Consider the following 17,427-nt stretch of genomic DNA (forward strand, 5'->3'; position numbering starts at 1 on the left):
GCCCATCCTCCAGAAGCGACCTTCCCAAATATAGCACCATTTCCGCTCAGCACCCCCAACTACTGCCAGGGTGTTCTCATGCCAGAGTCTGATGCTCTCCACGAAGCGCAGGCTGCACGGGAGACGCAGCGCTTATTTTTAGAACACAGCATTTAAAAATAAGTGCTGTATTTGGGCACAGGGTAGGGGTGTGGATGTGCTGGGGTGGTGGACCATTAAAATCCAATTCTCTGTTACAAATGCCAGACATGTCAGCATGTCATTAATCTATACCTATAATTAGAGCAAGACTTTACTCTTCTAGATTAAATGAGAAACCTTTATTAGTAAAATCTTTATTGGTAAAACCTTTGTTAGTTGGCCCGGTAGAATAATAATGCAACCGTATTGATTTTAAAGGCTTACATTCATTCCTACTGGTGGAGAGAAGTATCTGCAGGGAGCGAGCCCGCTCACCTTGCTGCATGGGGCAGAGTCATTTGGAAATAGCACTTCATTTCGCTTGGAAAAAGTCTGCACCAAAATGCCAGTATTTCAAATCCCACAGGGTTACCCCTGGTGGACAGGTTTTAGTGGAGCTTCCAGACTAAGGCAGGCTAGGAAGAAGGGCCTGGGGATTTACTTCCAAAAACTGTTGCTGTTAGGTGCCATCAAGTTGATTCTGACTCATAGTGACACCAGGTGACAGAGGAGAGCCACCCATAGTGTTCCCAAGGCTGTAATCTTTATAGGCGCTGATCGCCACATCTTTCTACCACAGAGCCACTGTGTGGGTTCGAATTGCCAACCTTTTGGGTAGCAGCTGAGTGCTTAACCATTGCGCCACCAGGAATCCTTTTTAACCAGTGAAAACCCATGAATCACAACAGAGAAATTCAGATTGAAAAATGAGGTCTAAATACTCATGAAAGCCACTCTGCCCCTAGCTCCCCCTCCTGGTCCTGCTTAGGCCAAGCCAGGGAGCCTCCTGCAGACCCTCAGAGAAACGTCACTTGGGAAATCTCCCCTCCAGAGGTGGTCGCTGCAGAATTCAGGGTAAAGACTCGAAGTATTCACAGGAAGGGGGGATTATCACCCCGTTTCCTCTACCCCTCCTCAGGCCTCTAAACTCAGTGCCCTAAAGTATGAACTCACTGAAGACGTTAATGATATAAACAGCAAGTTTAACATCCCTAAAACATCACATGTCAGTCAGGATTTCGTCTTACTTGGATGCACAAACAATGCCCATGGAAGCAGCAGTCAAGATATCAAACGATACAACCTTGGGCAAATCTGCTACATAGCTCAGGAGGCTAACCAGTGCTCATAGCTCAGGAGGCTAACCAGTGCCCATAGCTCAGGAGGCTAACCAGTGCCCATAGCTCAGGAGGTTAACCAGTGCGCATAGCTCAGGAGGCTAACCAGTGCTCATAGCTCAGGAGGCTAACCAGTGCCCATAGCTCAGGAGGCTAACCAGTGCCCATAGCTCAGGAGGTTAACCAGTGTGCATAGCTCAGGAGGCTAACCAGTGTGCATAGCTCAGGAGGCTAACCAGTGTGCATAGCTCAGGAGGCTAACCAGTGTGCATAGCTCAGGAGGCTGACCAGTGCCCATAGCTCAGGAGGCTAACCAGTGCCCATAGCTCAGGAGGCTAACCAGTGCCCATAGCTCAGGAGGCTAACCAGTGCTCATAGCTCAGGAGGCTAACCAGTGCTCATAGCTAAGGAGGCTAACCAGTGCTCATAGCTCAGGAGGTTAACCAGTGCTCATAGCTCAGGAGGTTAACCAGTGTGCATAGCTCAGGAGGCTAACCAGTGTGCATAGCTCAGGAGGCTAACCAGTGTGCATAGCTCAGGAGGCTAACCAGTGCTCATAGCTCAGGAGGCTGACCAGTGTGCATAGCTCAGGAGGCTAACCAGTGCTCATAGCTCAGGAGGTTAACCAGTGTGCATAGCTCAGGAGGTTGACCAGTGCTCATAGCTCAGGAGGCTAACCAGTGTGCATAGCTCAGGAGGCTAACCAGTGCACATAGCTCAGGAGGTTAACCAGTGCACATAGCTCAGGAGGTTAACCAGTGCTCATAGCTCAGGAGGCTGACCAGTGTGCATAGCTCAGGAGGCTACCCAGTGCTCATACATAGCTCAGGAGGCTACCCAGTACACGTCTTACTTGTTCATCCGTCAGAATCTGCACATGGCGATTACAAATGGCCCTGAACTCATCCCTGGACACAGTGTTGGTTTTCATGGTGTCGAAGTTCTCAAACTCCTGGGCGATGGTGTTGTAGTGGGCAGTCACTGCTTTGTGGAGATGGTCCAGGATGTCCCTCTTGCCTATGTCCTTGGGTGGTGGTAGCGCTTTGGGCATCTTCTCTGCCCACTCAGCAGCAGTCTGGACAAAGCAGAATGGGGAATTGGTCCAATTAATAAATAATAAGCCCTGGAGCATAAGAGAAAATGGAAACCAAACACTCAGAGAAGAACTAGTCTACAGGACTAATAGTCTACATGAACCACGGCCTCATCTACCCTGAGACCAGAAGAACTAGATGCTGCCTGGCTACCACTACCAACCATTCTGACCAGGGCCACAATAGGTAGATCCTGAGAGAACAGGGCAAAAATGTGGAACGAAACCTCAAATTCTTAAAAAGAAAACAAAACAAAAAACAGACTCACTGGACTGGTTCAGGCTAGAGGAGGCCCCGAGACTATTGCTCTGAGATACTCTTTAAAGCTTGAACTGAAACTAGCTCCTGAGCCACCTTTTAGCTAAATAACTGATTGGCTCATAAAACAAAAAATATCACCCATAAGTGCTTTGCTTCTTTAAAAAATCATCTATATATGAGACCAAACAGTCAACAATTACTTTAAAACAAAGATGAGAATGCGAGGGGCAGGGAAACTAGATTAATGGAAACAGAACAACCAGAACGGAAATGAGAACGTTCGTGCACTGTGAAGAATGTAATCAATGCCGCTGAAAAATCTGTGTCGAAGTTATTGAATGGAAACCTAGACTATATGAGCCTTCACCAAAAACACAATGGAAAATTATAACAATAATAAGTCACACTTGGCTCTGGGCCTGTTGCCCATTGCCAGGCCCAGGGGCGCCAGCTTAGAGGGGAAAACGAGCAAGGAGACAAAAGCAACAGGCACACAGATTTAAGACAGTGTCTACCTATGGACTCGGACCTCCCTGAAGGCGGAAGCCTGGGTGCACCTGCCATGGAGAAATAGCACAAGCAGGTCCATCCCACGGGCCAGGACAGTGTCCAGGCAAGGCGGGCTCTTTAATGCTGAGCCGCACTTAGAGGCACCTGTGATTCCCATCCACTCCCTCGCTCAGGCTGTCTGTGGTCTGTCTAAAAACGCACAGAGAGTGCCCACTCCATGTGGAAGGGTGTTGTTATGTATTGAATTGTATCCTCCCCAAAATGTGTGTCAACTTGGCTAGGCTACGACTCCCAGTGTTGTGTGGTTGTCTACCATTTTGTCACCTGATGTGATTATCCTATGTGCCCTAAGTCTTTAACCTCTATGATGTTAATGAGGCAGGATTAGAGGCAGTTATGTTAATGAGGCAGGACTCAATCTACAGGACTAGGTTTTACCTTGAGTCAGTCTCTTTTGAGATACAAAAGAAAGAAATGAGCAGAGTGGGACCTCATGTCACCAAGAATGGAGAACCAGGGTCAGAGAATGTCCTTTGGACCTGGAGTCCCTGTGCTAAGAAACTCCTAGACCAGGGGAAGATTGATTGGTGACAAAGATCTTGGATTTATGGGATTTGCTCCCATAAAGGTAACAGCCTAGGAAACCTATGGAGCAGTTCTACTCTGTCACACGGGGTCACTATGTGCCGGAATTGACTTGATGGCACCCAACAACAACCACGGTCATTATGCTAAGCTGCAGTCCCACTGTTAGTAAAGAGCAGTCTTCAATCTGAAAGTCCTTGAGACCCACAGGGAGTCCGTAACTAGTGGGGTTGGAAGCCATGCTGGAAGCCACCTCCCCACTGGGACGGACTTGAACATGTTCCCTGGTCAGCGCTCCATATCACTCCTCGGGCAGTGGAGCCTGGTGTTGGGAGATGGATCTTCATAACACCCAGCCTGGGGTGCTGGGGGCCCCAGAGGAGGGCATGGACCCCAGCTTGGGCTCAGGGGCAGCTTCCTGGGGGGAGGAGGAATTGGCCACGCCTTTAAGCTTACTTACTGGCAAGAGGACTGTGGAAAGGTGGGCTAGGAGGGGCCAGAAGGGGCCCTTCAGGGATGGAAGCAGAGGGAAGAAGCCCAACAACCCTCTCAGCAGGACTACGGACACCAAGTGGTTAGAGCAGGCTTAACTCAGAGTAGCTGAGGCTCCTGCCTCCACCGCTCACCGACTATTCTAACATCTCAGAGCCTCAGTTCTTCATCTACTAAATGGGCAGATTAACACCCTTCCCATCAGCTCACGGTAAAGAATAAATAGAATGACAGACTGCGTGAAGTGTGGGGTGCAGTCCGCGGCACACGAGCAGCTATCAGCAAATGGAAACAGTCCTATCTTCATCATCACTGTCATCGTGAATGGTGGGAGTGCTGCAAATGCCAGGGCCCGGGGCTGGGAGGGGTCGCCCAGAGTCTGGAACTGCGCCTCTTCCCCTTGCTTGCTGTTCCCATTATCTCGTCTGTTGGTGCTGAGTGATGGGGGTCTCTGTGCTTATGCTGGGGCCACTCAGGAGGGGGTGCCGGGGAGACTGGGCTCCGTGCTGAAGTCAAGCTGGGAGGCTGGGGCCCAAGGGATGAAGCATGTGGGGGCAGCTGAGGGCAGAAGGGCAGCTGGGTCCTAGTGCTCCTGCAAGTGGCGGGGGTCAGGGGAGCAAGTGGGGCCAGGAGGCAACCCTGGCAAGCATCTGCTCACTGAGATCAGAGTAAGGCCCCCAGAACCAGGTCTGTGGTTGTTGTAGCAACAGGTCAACTCCTGGAATATGAGGGAGGAGTGGGAAATGGGTGGGAGGGGAAGAGCGGGCTCCAAAAACACCCACAGTGACAATGTATGAAGAAGCGTGTCCCTGTGCCTGGGTATACTCTGAGATATCCTGGGCTTCCCCATATCAACATCCATCGTGACTGCTAGCTGTGATAGGAACGTTACCAGATTATCACATCTAGTAATCCCCCTCAGTGAGTATTAAAACTTGGTCATGTTTTATTTTAAGCAAGTCCACAGCTGTGTGTGTGTGTGTGTGTGTGCGTGTGGTGGTGGTGCAACGGCTAAGCACTGGGCTGCTAACCCAAAGCTCAAAAGGTTAGCAGTTCAAACCCACCAGCTGCTCTGCAGGGGAAAAGACCTGGTGATCTGCTCCTGTAAAGATTTCAGCCTAGGAAACCCTACTGGGCACTTCTACTCTGTCCTGTAGGGTCGACTCGATGGCATACAGCAACAGCAGCAACTCTCTCTGTCTCCTCTATGTATAACCAAAACCAAACCCGTTGCCGTTGATTCGATTCCAACTCATAGCGGCCCTACAGAACAGAGTAGAACTGTCCCACAGGGTTTCCAAGGAGCGGCTGGTGAATTTCAACTGCCAACCTTTTGGTTAGCAAACAAGCTCTTAACCACTGTGCCACGAGGGCTCCTCTCTCTCTCACTACTATCCTTTAGGACAGAAAGGTCTGTATAATGTTGTTTTATGAAATCATATCAAAACACAGGATGTTGCTCCCCAGCACCCTCAAAAACCTGAATATACAACTTAGCGCCAAACTTTACCCCACCACATCCTGCAGCACTCAGAGGTTACCGGAAGCTTTTCACATCCACTTGGAGCCATTTGCAGAGCGAATCAATGCCTTTCCTTTTTCATTTCAGAAAATGAAAGTGGTTCTACTGATGCATTTTTGGGATTCAAACAGCTGATGACGCACTTTCCAAAGCTAAGCACAAGGCGTTTCCCTAACATTCCCAGGGCGCCAGCATTCCCAGCTCACAGGAGCCTCTTCCCAGTGTGAGCCTACCCCCGAGCCCATTGTGACGCTCCCCGAACCTCTGGGGCCTGAGGACGACGGAGTCCATGTGCACCAGCTGGAAGGAACACGGCGGATGGAGCCCAGCATGGGGAATGCTAGGTCCGAGCCTAGACTCTGTCTCCAATGGCTATGTGACCTGCATGGCCACTGAGCCTCTTCTGCCTCAGTTTCTTCATCTACCCAGTAGGAACAAAGGCCCCCATGAGATGACTACGTGCGTGCTCTTCGAAAGTGTTAAAACACAAAACAAATGACAATTATTATTTATTCTGACAACAGATACGGAAGAATCCTCACAACGTATTATTTGCAACCTTAGGTTAATATATTTTAAACTCCAGAGGAAATCAGATAATCTTCTAACAAAATATAGATTGCTAAATTTAACTTAAGTGTTAGAAAACCTGAATAGACAGGTAACCGCAGAAGAGAAAGCTGTTGAAAGATCTACCACCTATCGTGAAAAAGCTGTATTTAACCTTCAAGGAAGAGATATTTTTATATGAGATTATTCTAGAACACAGAAAGAGATATATAGGATTTCAATTCATTGTGTATTACCCTATGCTATGGATTGAATTGTGTCCCTACCCCCCACAAAAAATATGTGTTGAAGTCCTGACCCCAGTACCTGTAGCTGTGATCCTGTTTGGAAATAGTGTTTTTCTTTTGTTATATAATGAAGACATAGCAGAACACAATGGGTCCCAAACCTAATCACTTTTGAGTTATTAAAAAAGCAGAACAGAACAGACACACAGACAGGGGGAGATAGACAATGGGGATGGATGCATGTTCAAGTCCAGGAATGCCAAGGATTGCCATCAGTCACCAGGAACTAGGAGAGGCCCACAGAAGGAACTGACACAACTGAGACCCTGATTTGGACTTCTAGCTTCCAGAATGACGAGAAAACAAATTTCTGTTCTTTAAAGCCACCCACTTGTGGTGTTTGTGTTATGGCAGCACTAGGTAACTAAGAAACCCTAATATCAAAATATAATAAAGAAAATATAAGCCAATCTAATACATGGGCATTAACATAAAAATCCCAAACAAAATATTAGGAATATTTATTCTAGCAATATGTTTAAAAATGACACATGAAGACCAACTAGCATTTATTCCAAATAAAAGCGTGCTTCAAAAATTAGCAGATCTTTCAATTCCATTAAAAAAGGCATGTGACAAAATTCAGCAGCCATTTCTGTGAGGAATGGTATACAATATCTGCCTTGAGCATTGTGCTTTTTTAAGATTTATCTATATGGGATCGCATTGACAACAGCAATTTGAAAGATTAGATAGGGAACTTCAGGGGCAGTGAGTTTATGTTAATGGAGAGAAACAACTCAGAAAAGGAGGGTGAGAATAGTTCTACAATTCGAAGAATATAATCAATGTAATTGAATTGTATATGTAGGACCAGTTGAACTGGTGTACATTTTGCTATGTATATTCCGAACAACAATAAAATTTTAAAAGGGTATTCAACAAAATGGATAAACTATATAGAAATAAAACATCCTAAACATGACAGAGTATTAATCGGATGCTAACTGAAAACATCATATTAAACAGGTGGAGTACTAAAAGCATTTCCATTAAAGTCATGAACGAGATAGACATGCTTCCATTCGCTTCTAGTATTCACATTTTTAGAGGCTCCAGCTTTTGAAATGAGAGAAGAAAAATGAAATGAACAGTATATATGTGTTGAAAAAAAGATATATCAGTATTTGTGGATATGATTGTTCAACTAGAAAATGTCAATAAGGCAATTTAGAAAAGTTAACCCAGTGCCGTCGAGTCAGTTTCCGACTCACAGCGACCCTATAGGACAGAGTAGAACTGCCCCAAAGAGTTTCCAAGGAGCGCCTGGTGGATTTGAACTGCCGACCCTTTGGTTAGCAGCCGTAGCACTTAACCACTAAACTACCAGGGTTTCCTTTAGAAAAGTAGCAGGACTCAAATAAAATATACCAAAAAAAAAAAAAAAAAACCCATTTGAATTGGGGGTAGGGGGGAATGCCATGTTCACATTAATGGCAAAGCTATTGAGTGCCTTGGGATAAATTTCATATGGATAGCACAAGACCTATAGAAAGAAATTTATACATATTTCATTGAAGGTTATCAAAGCAAGATTTGAATAAATGGAGAGACATGTTATATTCCTGGATGCAAAACTCAACTTCAGAAGCTATAACCTTTCCCAAACTAATAAATACATCTCAAAAATTCTACTAGGGGTAATCCATCCAACCGAGCAAGGGGATACTGCATGGTTTAAAATCAGGAAAGGTGTGCACCAGGGTTGTATCCTTTCACCATCCTTACTCAACCTGTATGCTGAGCAAATACTCCAAGAAGCCAAACTATATGAAGAAGGCGGTATCAGGTTTGGAGGGAGATTTATGAACTGCCTGCAATATGCAGATGACACAACCTTGCTTTTGGAAAAAGAGGACTTGACACACTTACTGATGAAGATCAAAGACTACAGCCTTCAGCATGGATTGTTCTAGTTGTTGTTAGGTACCGTCGAGTCAGTTCCAACTCATAGCGACCCCATGCACAAGAGAATGAAACACTGCCCCGTCCTGTGCCATCCTTACAATCGTTGTTATGCTTGAGTCCATTGTTGCAGCCACGGTGTCAATCCATTTCGTTGAGGGTCTTCCTCTTTTCTGTTGACCCTGTACTTTAAAAAAAATTCTGTACTTTACCAAGCATGATATCCTTCTCCAGGGACGGATCCCTCCTGACAACATGTCCAAAGTATGTAAGGTGCAGTCTTGCCATCCTCGCTTCTAAGGAGCATTCTGGTTGTACTTCTTCTAAGACAGATTTCTTCATTCTTCTGGCAGTTCAAGTTATATTCTATAATCTTCACCAACACCACAATTCAAAGACATCAATTCTTGTTCGGTCTTCTTTATTCATTGTCCAGCTTTCGCGTGCATATGATGCTATTGAAAATACCATGGCTTGGGTCAGGCGCACCTTAGTCTTTGCTTTTCAACACTTTAAAGAGGTCCTTCGCAGCAGATTTGCCCAATGCAACGCATCTTTTAATTTCTTGACTGCTGCTTCCATGGCTGTTGATTCTGGATCCAAGTAAAATGAAACCCTTGACAACTTCAATCTTTTCTCTGTTTATCATGGTGTTGCTTATTGGCCCAGTTGTGGGGATTTTTGTTTTCTTTATGTTGAGGAGTAATCCATTATCCTCTTTTTTTTTTTTTTAATTACTAAGGTGATCTTCATTAGCAAGTGCTTCAATTCCTCTTCACTTTCAGCAAGCAAAGTTGTGTCATCTGCAAAGTGCAGGTTGTTAATGAGTCTTCCTTCAATTCTGATGCCTCATTCTTCTTCATATAGTCCAGCTTCTCAGATTATTTGCTCAGCATACAGACTGAACAGGTATGGTGAAAGAACACAACCCTGACGCACGCCTTTCCTGACTTAAACCACTCAGTATCCTCTTGTTCTGTCTGAACAATTGGCTCTTGATCTATGCAAAGGTCCTCGTGAGCACAATTAAGTGTTCTGGAATTCCCATTCTTTGCAATGTTATCCATAATTTGTGATGATCCACACAGTCGAATGCCTTTGCATAGTCAATAAAACACAGGTAAACATCTTTCTGGTATTCTCTGCTTTCAGCCAGGATCCATCTGACATCAGCAATGACACCCCTGGTTCCACGTCCTCTCTTGAATCTGGCCTGAATTTCTGGCAGTTCCCTGTCGATGTACTGCTGCAGCCGCTTTTGAATGATCTTCAGTAAAATTTTGCTTGCGTGTGATATTAATGATATTGTTCGATGATTTCTGCATTTGGTTGGATCACCTTTCTTGGGAATAGGCATAAATATGGATCTCTTCGGTCAGTTTGCTGTACTGTGGGGGCTTGCGTGTTGCTATCATGCTGGAAGCTAGGCCACTGGTGTTCAGATACCGGCAGTGTCACCATGGAGGGCGGGTTTCAGCTGAGCTTCCACACTGAGACAGACTAGGAAGAAGGGCTCGGCAGTCTACTTTTTCTGTATGGATTACACCTCAACATAAAGTAAACAAAAATCCTCACAACTAGACCAATAAGCAACATCACGATAAACGGAGAAAAGGTTGAAGTTGTCAAGGGTTTCATTGTACTTGGATCCAGAATCAACAGCCATGGAAGCAGCAGTCCAGAAATCAAAAGACGCATTACATTGGGTAAATCTGCTGCAAAAGATCTCTTAAGAGTGTTAAAAAGCAAAGATGTCACTTTGAAGACTAAGGCTCGTCTGACCCAAGCCATGGTGTTTTTAATTGCCTCATATGCATGTGAAAGCTGGATTATGAATAAGGAGGATAGAAGAAGAATTGATGCCTTGAATTATGGTGCTGGCAAAGAATACTGAATATACACCATGGATTGCCAGAAGTACAGCCAGAAAGCTCCTCAGAAGGAGGATGGCAAGGCTTTGTCTCACGTCCTTTACACATGTTATTTGGAAGGTCCAGTCCCTGGAGAAGTACATCATGCTTGGTAAAGTAGACAGTCACTGAAGAAGAGGAAGGCCTTCAACCAGATGGACTGACACGGTGGTTACAACAATGGGCTTAAGCAAAGCAACGATTGTGAGAATGACGCAGGACCAGGCAGTGTTTTGTTCTGTTGTACACTGGGTTGCTATGAGTCAGAACTGACTTGATGGCACCTAACAACAACAATGATCTCCCCAGACCCACTTACATTTTTATTAAAGTCATGTCATTAGACAGATTGATATTAAAGTTGATATAGGAAAAAATACTAGTTGGAACTGACTCAATGGCACTGAACAACAAGATGAGAAAAAATAAGTATGTGAGAATTGCCATAACATTTCTAAAAAGTCTAGCAATGACGTTTTTGACTCATCAGATATTAAAACTTGCCACAAAATTTACATCAGAACAGTATAGCTACGTTCAGAAACATACAAATAAATCAGTGAACACTTATTCCAGACTGCGAGTGAGTGAGAAAGAAATCCCTCTCACAGCTGAGCCATTACATCACAAAGTCTATTTGTTACAACATTATTCAAGTATTAGAGGATAATCTTGGGTTGGGCAGTCCTCCTAAGCAAGACAGCACACCCAAGTCTCATTAAGAAATCCTTTTATTTTCTCCCGAGTTGTCAACCTCTCTCTTTTGGATCTTTCCCATGGACAATAAAAGGGCATAACATCTCCCATCTTATACTCAAGGCCCCATTTTCACCCTCCATCTCCCACCAGTCACCGTCTATTTCCCGCTCTCTTTACAGCAGGTGTCCTACTCTCCCCCTGGAACCCACTCCAGGCAGGCTTGCTACCCCATCCCAAGCTGCCATTACCACCACTGCCAGCAAACGGCTCAGTGAGGTCACAAATGACCTTGTGGCTAAATCCAGTAGTGAGCCCTCGGCCTCAGCCACGTAGCTGACCTCTCCCTCCTCCTCCACCTTGTTTCTGTGGCTTCCAGGCAGCTCGCCCTCTTGCACTGCCTCCAGTCTCCTTCGTGGCTTCTTTTCAGGCTCCTCTGCTGGTTCCTCTCACCTCTCAGATGAGGCACACATGGGAAGAAACAGGGACATTTGTGGCAGCTGGAGGAGGGACCTGAGGGTTCACCTGGGGCTCTCTTCGGGAATATCTAGGTGATCAGAAATACCAGCTGGACTCTGACAACCCTTCCATTTGCATCTTTAGGTCAAGCCCTTCCTCTCCAGCTCACATGCAGAGTCAACTGCCCAATGCATGTCTCCACTTGGAGCCTGTGATGGTTCATTTTGTGTGTTCACTTGGCTACGCTGTGGTTCCCAGTGGTTTCGCCAAACACTAGCCTAGTTGCTGTCATAGAATAGTTACATGCGATTAGATCAGTTGGCCTTGGGTATAGCAGATTACCTTACATACTGTAATGTAATACAATTCCCTTCCATGTCATGCCATGTCATGTAATCACCTTCCATAGAGTAGTCACATTACATGTAATGTAATCATCTTCCATAATGCAATCTAATGCAATGTGAACAACCAATCCATTGAGGATGTACAGTGTAGGGGGTAGCCTATATCTAATCACTTCTAAGTTATAAAAAGACCAGAATAGACACATACACACACAGGGGAAGACAGATGCCCTGTGAGATTTGTCTATAAGCGAGGATCACCTCAGACACTGGAAACTAGGAGAGGCTCACACAAGGAATCGACATGGCTGAGACCCTGATTTGGACTTTCAGCTTCCAGAACCGTGAGACAATAAATGTCTGTTCTTTACGGCCACCCACTTGTGGTATTTCTGCTACGGTAGCACGAGGAGACCAAGACACAGTGTAATGGGCATCTCAGATTTAATATGACTGAGCCCAAACTCTGCATTCTGCCCTTCCTCCACTCCAGCCCGCTGCTGTCACCACCACTACCACCATCAAAACATGGTCCTCTAATGGTCTGACTGAGACTAGAAGGACCCCAGAGGTCATGGTCCCCGGACCCTCTGTTAGCCCAAGACTGGAACTATTCCCAAAGCCAACTCTTCAGACAGGGATTGGACTGGACTATAAGACAGAAAATCATACTGGTGAGGAGTGAGCTTCTTGGCCCAAGCAGACATGAGACTATGTGGGCAGCTCCTGTCTGGAGGGGAGATGAGAAGGCAGAGATGGACAGGAGCTGGCTGAATGGACACGGGAGTATAGGGTGGAGAGAAGGAGTGGGCTGTCTCATTAGGGGGAGAGCAACGAGAAGTACATAGCAAGGTGTATATAAATTTTTCTAGGAGAGACTGACTTGATTTATAAACTTTCACTTAAAGCACAATTAAAAAAAACAAAACATGGTCCTCCCCAGGTTCCAACTCCAGAAACGTAAACTCTGCCCTGCCAGTTACTCAGGCTTGGAGTCGTCTGTGACATATCTTTCTGTCACCCACATCCAAACCATCGCAGATGCCCACGGCACTGCTTTCAATGCATACCCAGAGGCTGACCCCTCCCTGCCGCCCTGTCCTCACCCCTGGTCCAAGTTCCCATCACCTCTTACATGGGTTAGTTACTGCAGCAGCCTCCCTGTGTCTACCCTTAACCATCTTCCTCTGAGAACGGTCTTTTTAAAATGCAGAGCAGAACAAGGTAAGACCCTGGGATGGCATCACACATCCCTCAAAGTCACCTCACAATGGTCCTCCCACCAGCCACCCACACTCTCTGACCTCTCCTTCTGTGACTCTCTCCTTGCCTGGTCTGCTCCAGCCACAGGCCTCCTTGCTTTGCTTCACACACAGCAAGCAGCTCCTGCCTCAGGGCCTTTGCACGTACCATTCTCTCGATGCCTTCAGGGTTTTTATAACACTCCTGCCTCTGCTAGCCCTTCCCTGCTTGTTTGGTATTGACCACATTGCTCTATGATCCACTATATATTTACTTCCTTACTGTCTCTGTCACCCTAACAGAATATGAACTTTATGGGGGCAAGGGCTCCAATCTTTTTGCTCATTGCTGAATCCCCAAGTGCTCAGAACAGAACTGAGCACACAGTGGATCTAGACGTTTGTCAAAAGAATGAATGAATAAAAGATATGAAAATGACATAACCAGGAAAATGAATGAGGTGGCAGGGTGTGCGCCCAGCTCTGAGAAGCAGCTCCGGATCTGTTGTTTAAAAGCTTCGACCTTGTCACGGTGCAAATAAATGGAAATTAGAACAAGACTGCACTTTTTCCTTCTGACAAACTGGCAAAATTCTGGGTTGATAAGGTTGATGCTGGGAAAGGTGTAAGGAAGCATCTGGAACCCTGAAGAACCCCTATCCTTTAGCCTAGAACCTGCCCTTTTAGAACTCTCTGGAAGGGGACAAACAAGATGAGTTTGTTAAATCATCATTATTACAGGCTCATTTACAGGAATAAAAACTGGCAACAATCTGGACATCAACACTGGGGAAGGGCTAAGTAAATGGAACGGGGTTTCCGTAATGAGGTTAAAACGTGGCTGTGTAGAGTGTTTCAAAGAATAACTTAATAACATGGTAAAATATTTATGAAGTTCCAGCAAGTGCAAAGGTCCCTGGGTAGTGCAAACAGTCTGCTCTCAGCCGAACCCACCCGGCGGCACCTCAGAAGAAAGGCCTGGTGATTTGCTTCTGTAAAGAGTAGAAAACCCTACCTATGGAGCCATTCTACTCTGACACGTAAGGGGTCGCCGTGAGTCAGAATTGACTCGACAGCAACAGGTTTGGTTTAGTAAGGGGAAAAGGCCTGCAAAGTGGTATGTTTTTAATCAAATGATGCCACGCATGCACGCACGCGCACATGCGCGCGCACACGTATTAACCTTTGTTCTCCTGGTGGAGGGTTAAGGTAGGGTGGATGCCAGCAGATGACTGGGGTTTCTGAGCGGGGCGGGGGGGGGTCTAAATTCTGCACCTCTTCCCCTGCCCCCCAGGATCAGCAGTCTCAGAGGCCTGTTTTGGGGAGTCTGGCCGGGAGCGGTACTGGAGAGCAGCTGGTCTGAATGTGTCACCCAGCGTGAGTCCCAGTGTCGTAGATGGGGATCTCAGCCCTCCCACGGGGGCAGCCTCGTCCACAGAGCACTGTGTCACGTTTAAGCTGGCACTGGCCGAGGTGGGCATGTGAGCAGCTGTGCTGGAGTGTGCACATGGGCATGCTATGCGCACAGAGAGAGAACACCCAATAAACACCAGCTGTTATCACATTCGGAGTCCTTGGGTGGCCGAAACAGTTAAGCGCTTAACTGCTAAAACCAAAAGGTTGCCAGTGAAAACCCACCTAGTGGCTCTGAGAGAGGAAGACCTGGTGATCAGCTCCGGTAAAGACTACGGCCTAGAAAACCCAATGGGGCAGTTCTACTCTGTCACATGGGGCCACCGTGAGTCGGAATGGACTTCACGGCACCCAACAATGACATCACATTCCGAGTTTCTGGGTAGTGCAAACAGTTAAACGCTTGGCTGCTAACAGAAAGGTTGGAGGTTCGAGTCTACCCAGAGGTGTCTCAGAAGAAAGGTCTGGCAATCTACTTCTGAAGATCAGCCATTGAGAGCCCTATGGAGCACAGTTCTACTCTGACACATGTGGGTCATCATGAGGCAGGGCTGACTTGAAGGAAACTGGTTTGTTACATTCAGTCATTCGACAAACACCCACAAAACATCCGCTATGTGCCAGGCGTGCTTCTAGAGACTGGGGAGGCAGAGGTAGGAAGAATCCTTCCACAGTCCCTGCTGTGAGGAGGACAGCCCGGCAGGGTCCTGCAGGTGGAGGGCGAGGGGGTGCAGCCATGAGCTGAGACGATGGGATGGCCGGGTAGTGGCCCTGGTCGGGGCCCCAGTGCCCGTTCCAGGGAATCAGTGACGGGATGACTGCCGTGGGAGTCAAGGGACATGTAGGCCTCGATCGACTAGAAACCCTTCAGAAGGCATTATTATCCTGACTTCGCAGCTGGAGGGCAGGAGCTCAGGGAGGCTGAGAAACACCAAGGTCACAGCCAGCATTCAGTGCTGCTGGGCTCAATGCCACAGCCGCGCTCTCCTCAAAGTGCTGGGGGATACGGCCACCATCCAGCCCACGGTCACACCTGGACATGGGTCCCCAGGTGCACAAGACGCCAGGCACTGTCACTGGGCATTTCCGAGGAGAAACAGAAGCAAGGAGAAAGATGAGGGCAGGAAAACCCAAACCACCAGGGACCAACATCTCTCACGCCACGTCAGCAGTTTCGCTGCCGGATAGAGATCCGTACTTCCCGAGTGCAAACATAGCGGTTACACGTTCTCTGTACGAAACTTTACTGTTGTCGTAACCTGTGGACATGGCTACACTACTGCCACCCCACATGCCCAGAGAGCCATGCTCGGGCCTCGCATTGAGGACATTTGGGTTTGGAGTCTGGTAGGCGCCAATATTTGTGTTCCCATTTTGCTCGTTGGCACAGCTCAGCCACCAGCAGCCTGGTACCAAGGAGCAGACGGCTCCTGGGTCTGCCACCTTCTTGTCCCTGGCACTTCTCACATGCTCATTACAGACAGATGGGAAAAAATAATGTCTCTCCTATGACTAGAAGGAATTCCCATTCTTTGCAATGCTATCCATAATATGTTATGATCCGCACAGTCCAATACCTTTGCATAGTCAATAAAACACAGGTAAACATCTTTCTGGTACTCTCTGCTTTCGGTCGGGATCTGACATCAGCACCGATACTCCTAGTTCCACATCCTCTTCTGAATCTGGCCTGAATTTCTGGCAGTTCCTGTCAATATACTGCTGCAGCCGCTTTTCTATGATCATAAGCAAAATTTTACTCGTACGCGATATTAATATGATCTTGTTTGATAATTTCCACATTTGGTTGGATCATCTTTCTTGGGAATAGGCATAAATATGGATCTTTTCCAGCCTGTTGGCTAGGTAGCTGTCTTCCAAATTTCTTGGTATAGACAAGTGAGCACTTCCAGTGCTGCATCTGTTTGCTGAAACATCTCAGTTGATATTCCGTCAATTCCTGGAACCTTGTTTTTCGCCAATGCCTTCAGCGCAGCTTGGATTTCTTCCTTCGGTACCATCGGTTCCTGCTCACGTGCTGCCTCCTGAAATGGTTGAAAGCTGACCATTTCGTTTTGGTGTACTGCTGTGTGTATTCCTTCCATCTTCTTTTGATGCTTGCTGTGGTGTTTAATATTTTTCCCATCACATCCTTCAATATTGAACTCGAGGCTTGAATTTTTTCTTGTTTCAGCTTGAGAAATGCTAAGCACATTCTTCCCTTTTGGTTTTCTATCTCCAGGCCTTTGTACATGTCACTATAATACTTTTATACATTTATAGATTTATAATAATACTTTACTTTGTCTTCTTGAACCGCCCTTTGAAATCTTCTGTTCAACTCCTTTACTTCATCATTTCTCCCTTTTGCTTTAGCTACTTGATGTTCAAGAGCAAGTTTCAGAGTCTCCTCTGACATCTACTTTGGTTCTTTCTTTCTTTCCTGTCTTTTTAATGACCTCTTGCTTTCTTCATGTATAATGTCCTTGATGTCATCCTACAACTCGTCTGGTCTTCAGCCATTAGTGCTCATTGCGTCAAATCTATTCCTAAGATGGTCTCTAAATTCAGGTGGGATATATTCAAGGTTGTACTTTGGCTCTCGTGGACTTGTTCCAATTTTCTTCAACTTCAACTTGCTTATGAGCAGTTGATGGTCTGTTCCACAGTCACCCCCTGGCCTTGTTCTGACTGATGATATTGAGCTTTTCCATTGTCTCTTTCCACAGATGTAGTTGATTTGATTCCTGTGTATTCCATCTGGGTAGGCCATGTGTATAGTCAACATTTATGTTGATGAAAGAAGGTATTTGCAATGAAGAAGTCATTGGTCTTGC

General features: G+C 46.3%; 1 protein-coding gene across 5 annotated transcripts in view; it reads right to left on the bottom strand.

Moving 5' to 3' along the window:
- The window catches only part of EFCAB6 (EF-hand calcium binding domain 6), a 381,524-nt gene that overhangs the window by 37,768 nt on the left and 326,329 nt on the right, over nt 1-17,427 (bottom strand). For all 5 annotated transcript variants that reach the window (XM_049884609.1, XM_049884607.1, XM_049884608.1 and 2 more), the window contains one exon: nt 2,152-2,373. In XM_049884609.1, the coding sequence (XP_049740566.1) occupies nt 2,152-2,373 (222 nt within the window). The remainder of the gene's footprint in view (nt 1-2,151; nt 2,374-17,427) is intronic.

The sequence above is a fragment of the Elephas maximus genome, chromosome 4 (genome assembly GCF_024166365.1).
Source record: "Elephas maximus indicus isolate mEleMax1 chromosome 4, mEleMax1 primary haplotype, whole genome shotgun sequence".
In the NCBI taxonomy this organism is placed as follows: Eukaryota; Metazoa; Chordata; class Mammalia; order Proboscidea; family Elephantidae; genus Elephas; species Elephas maximus.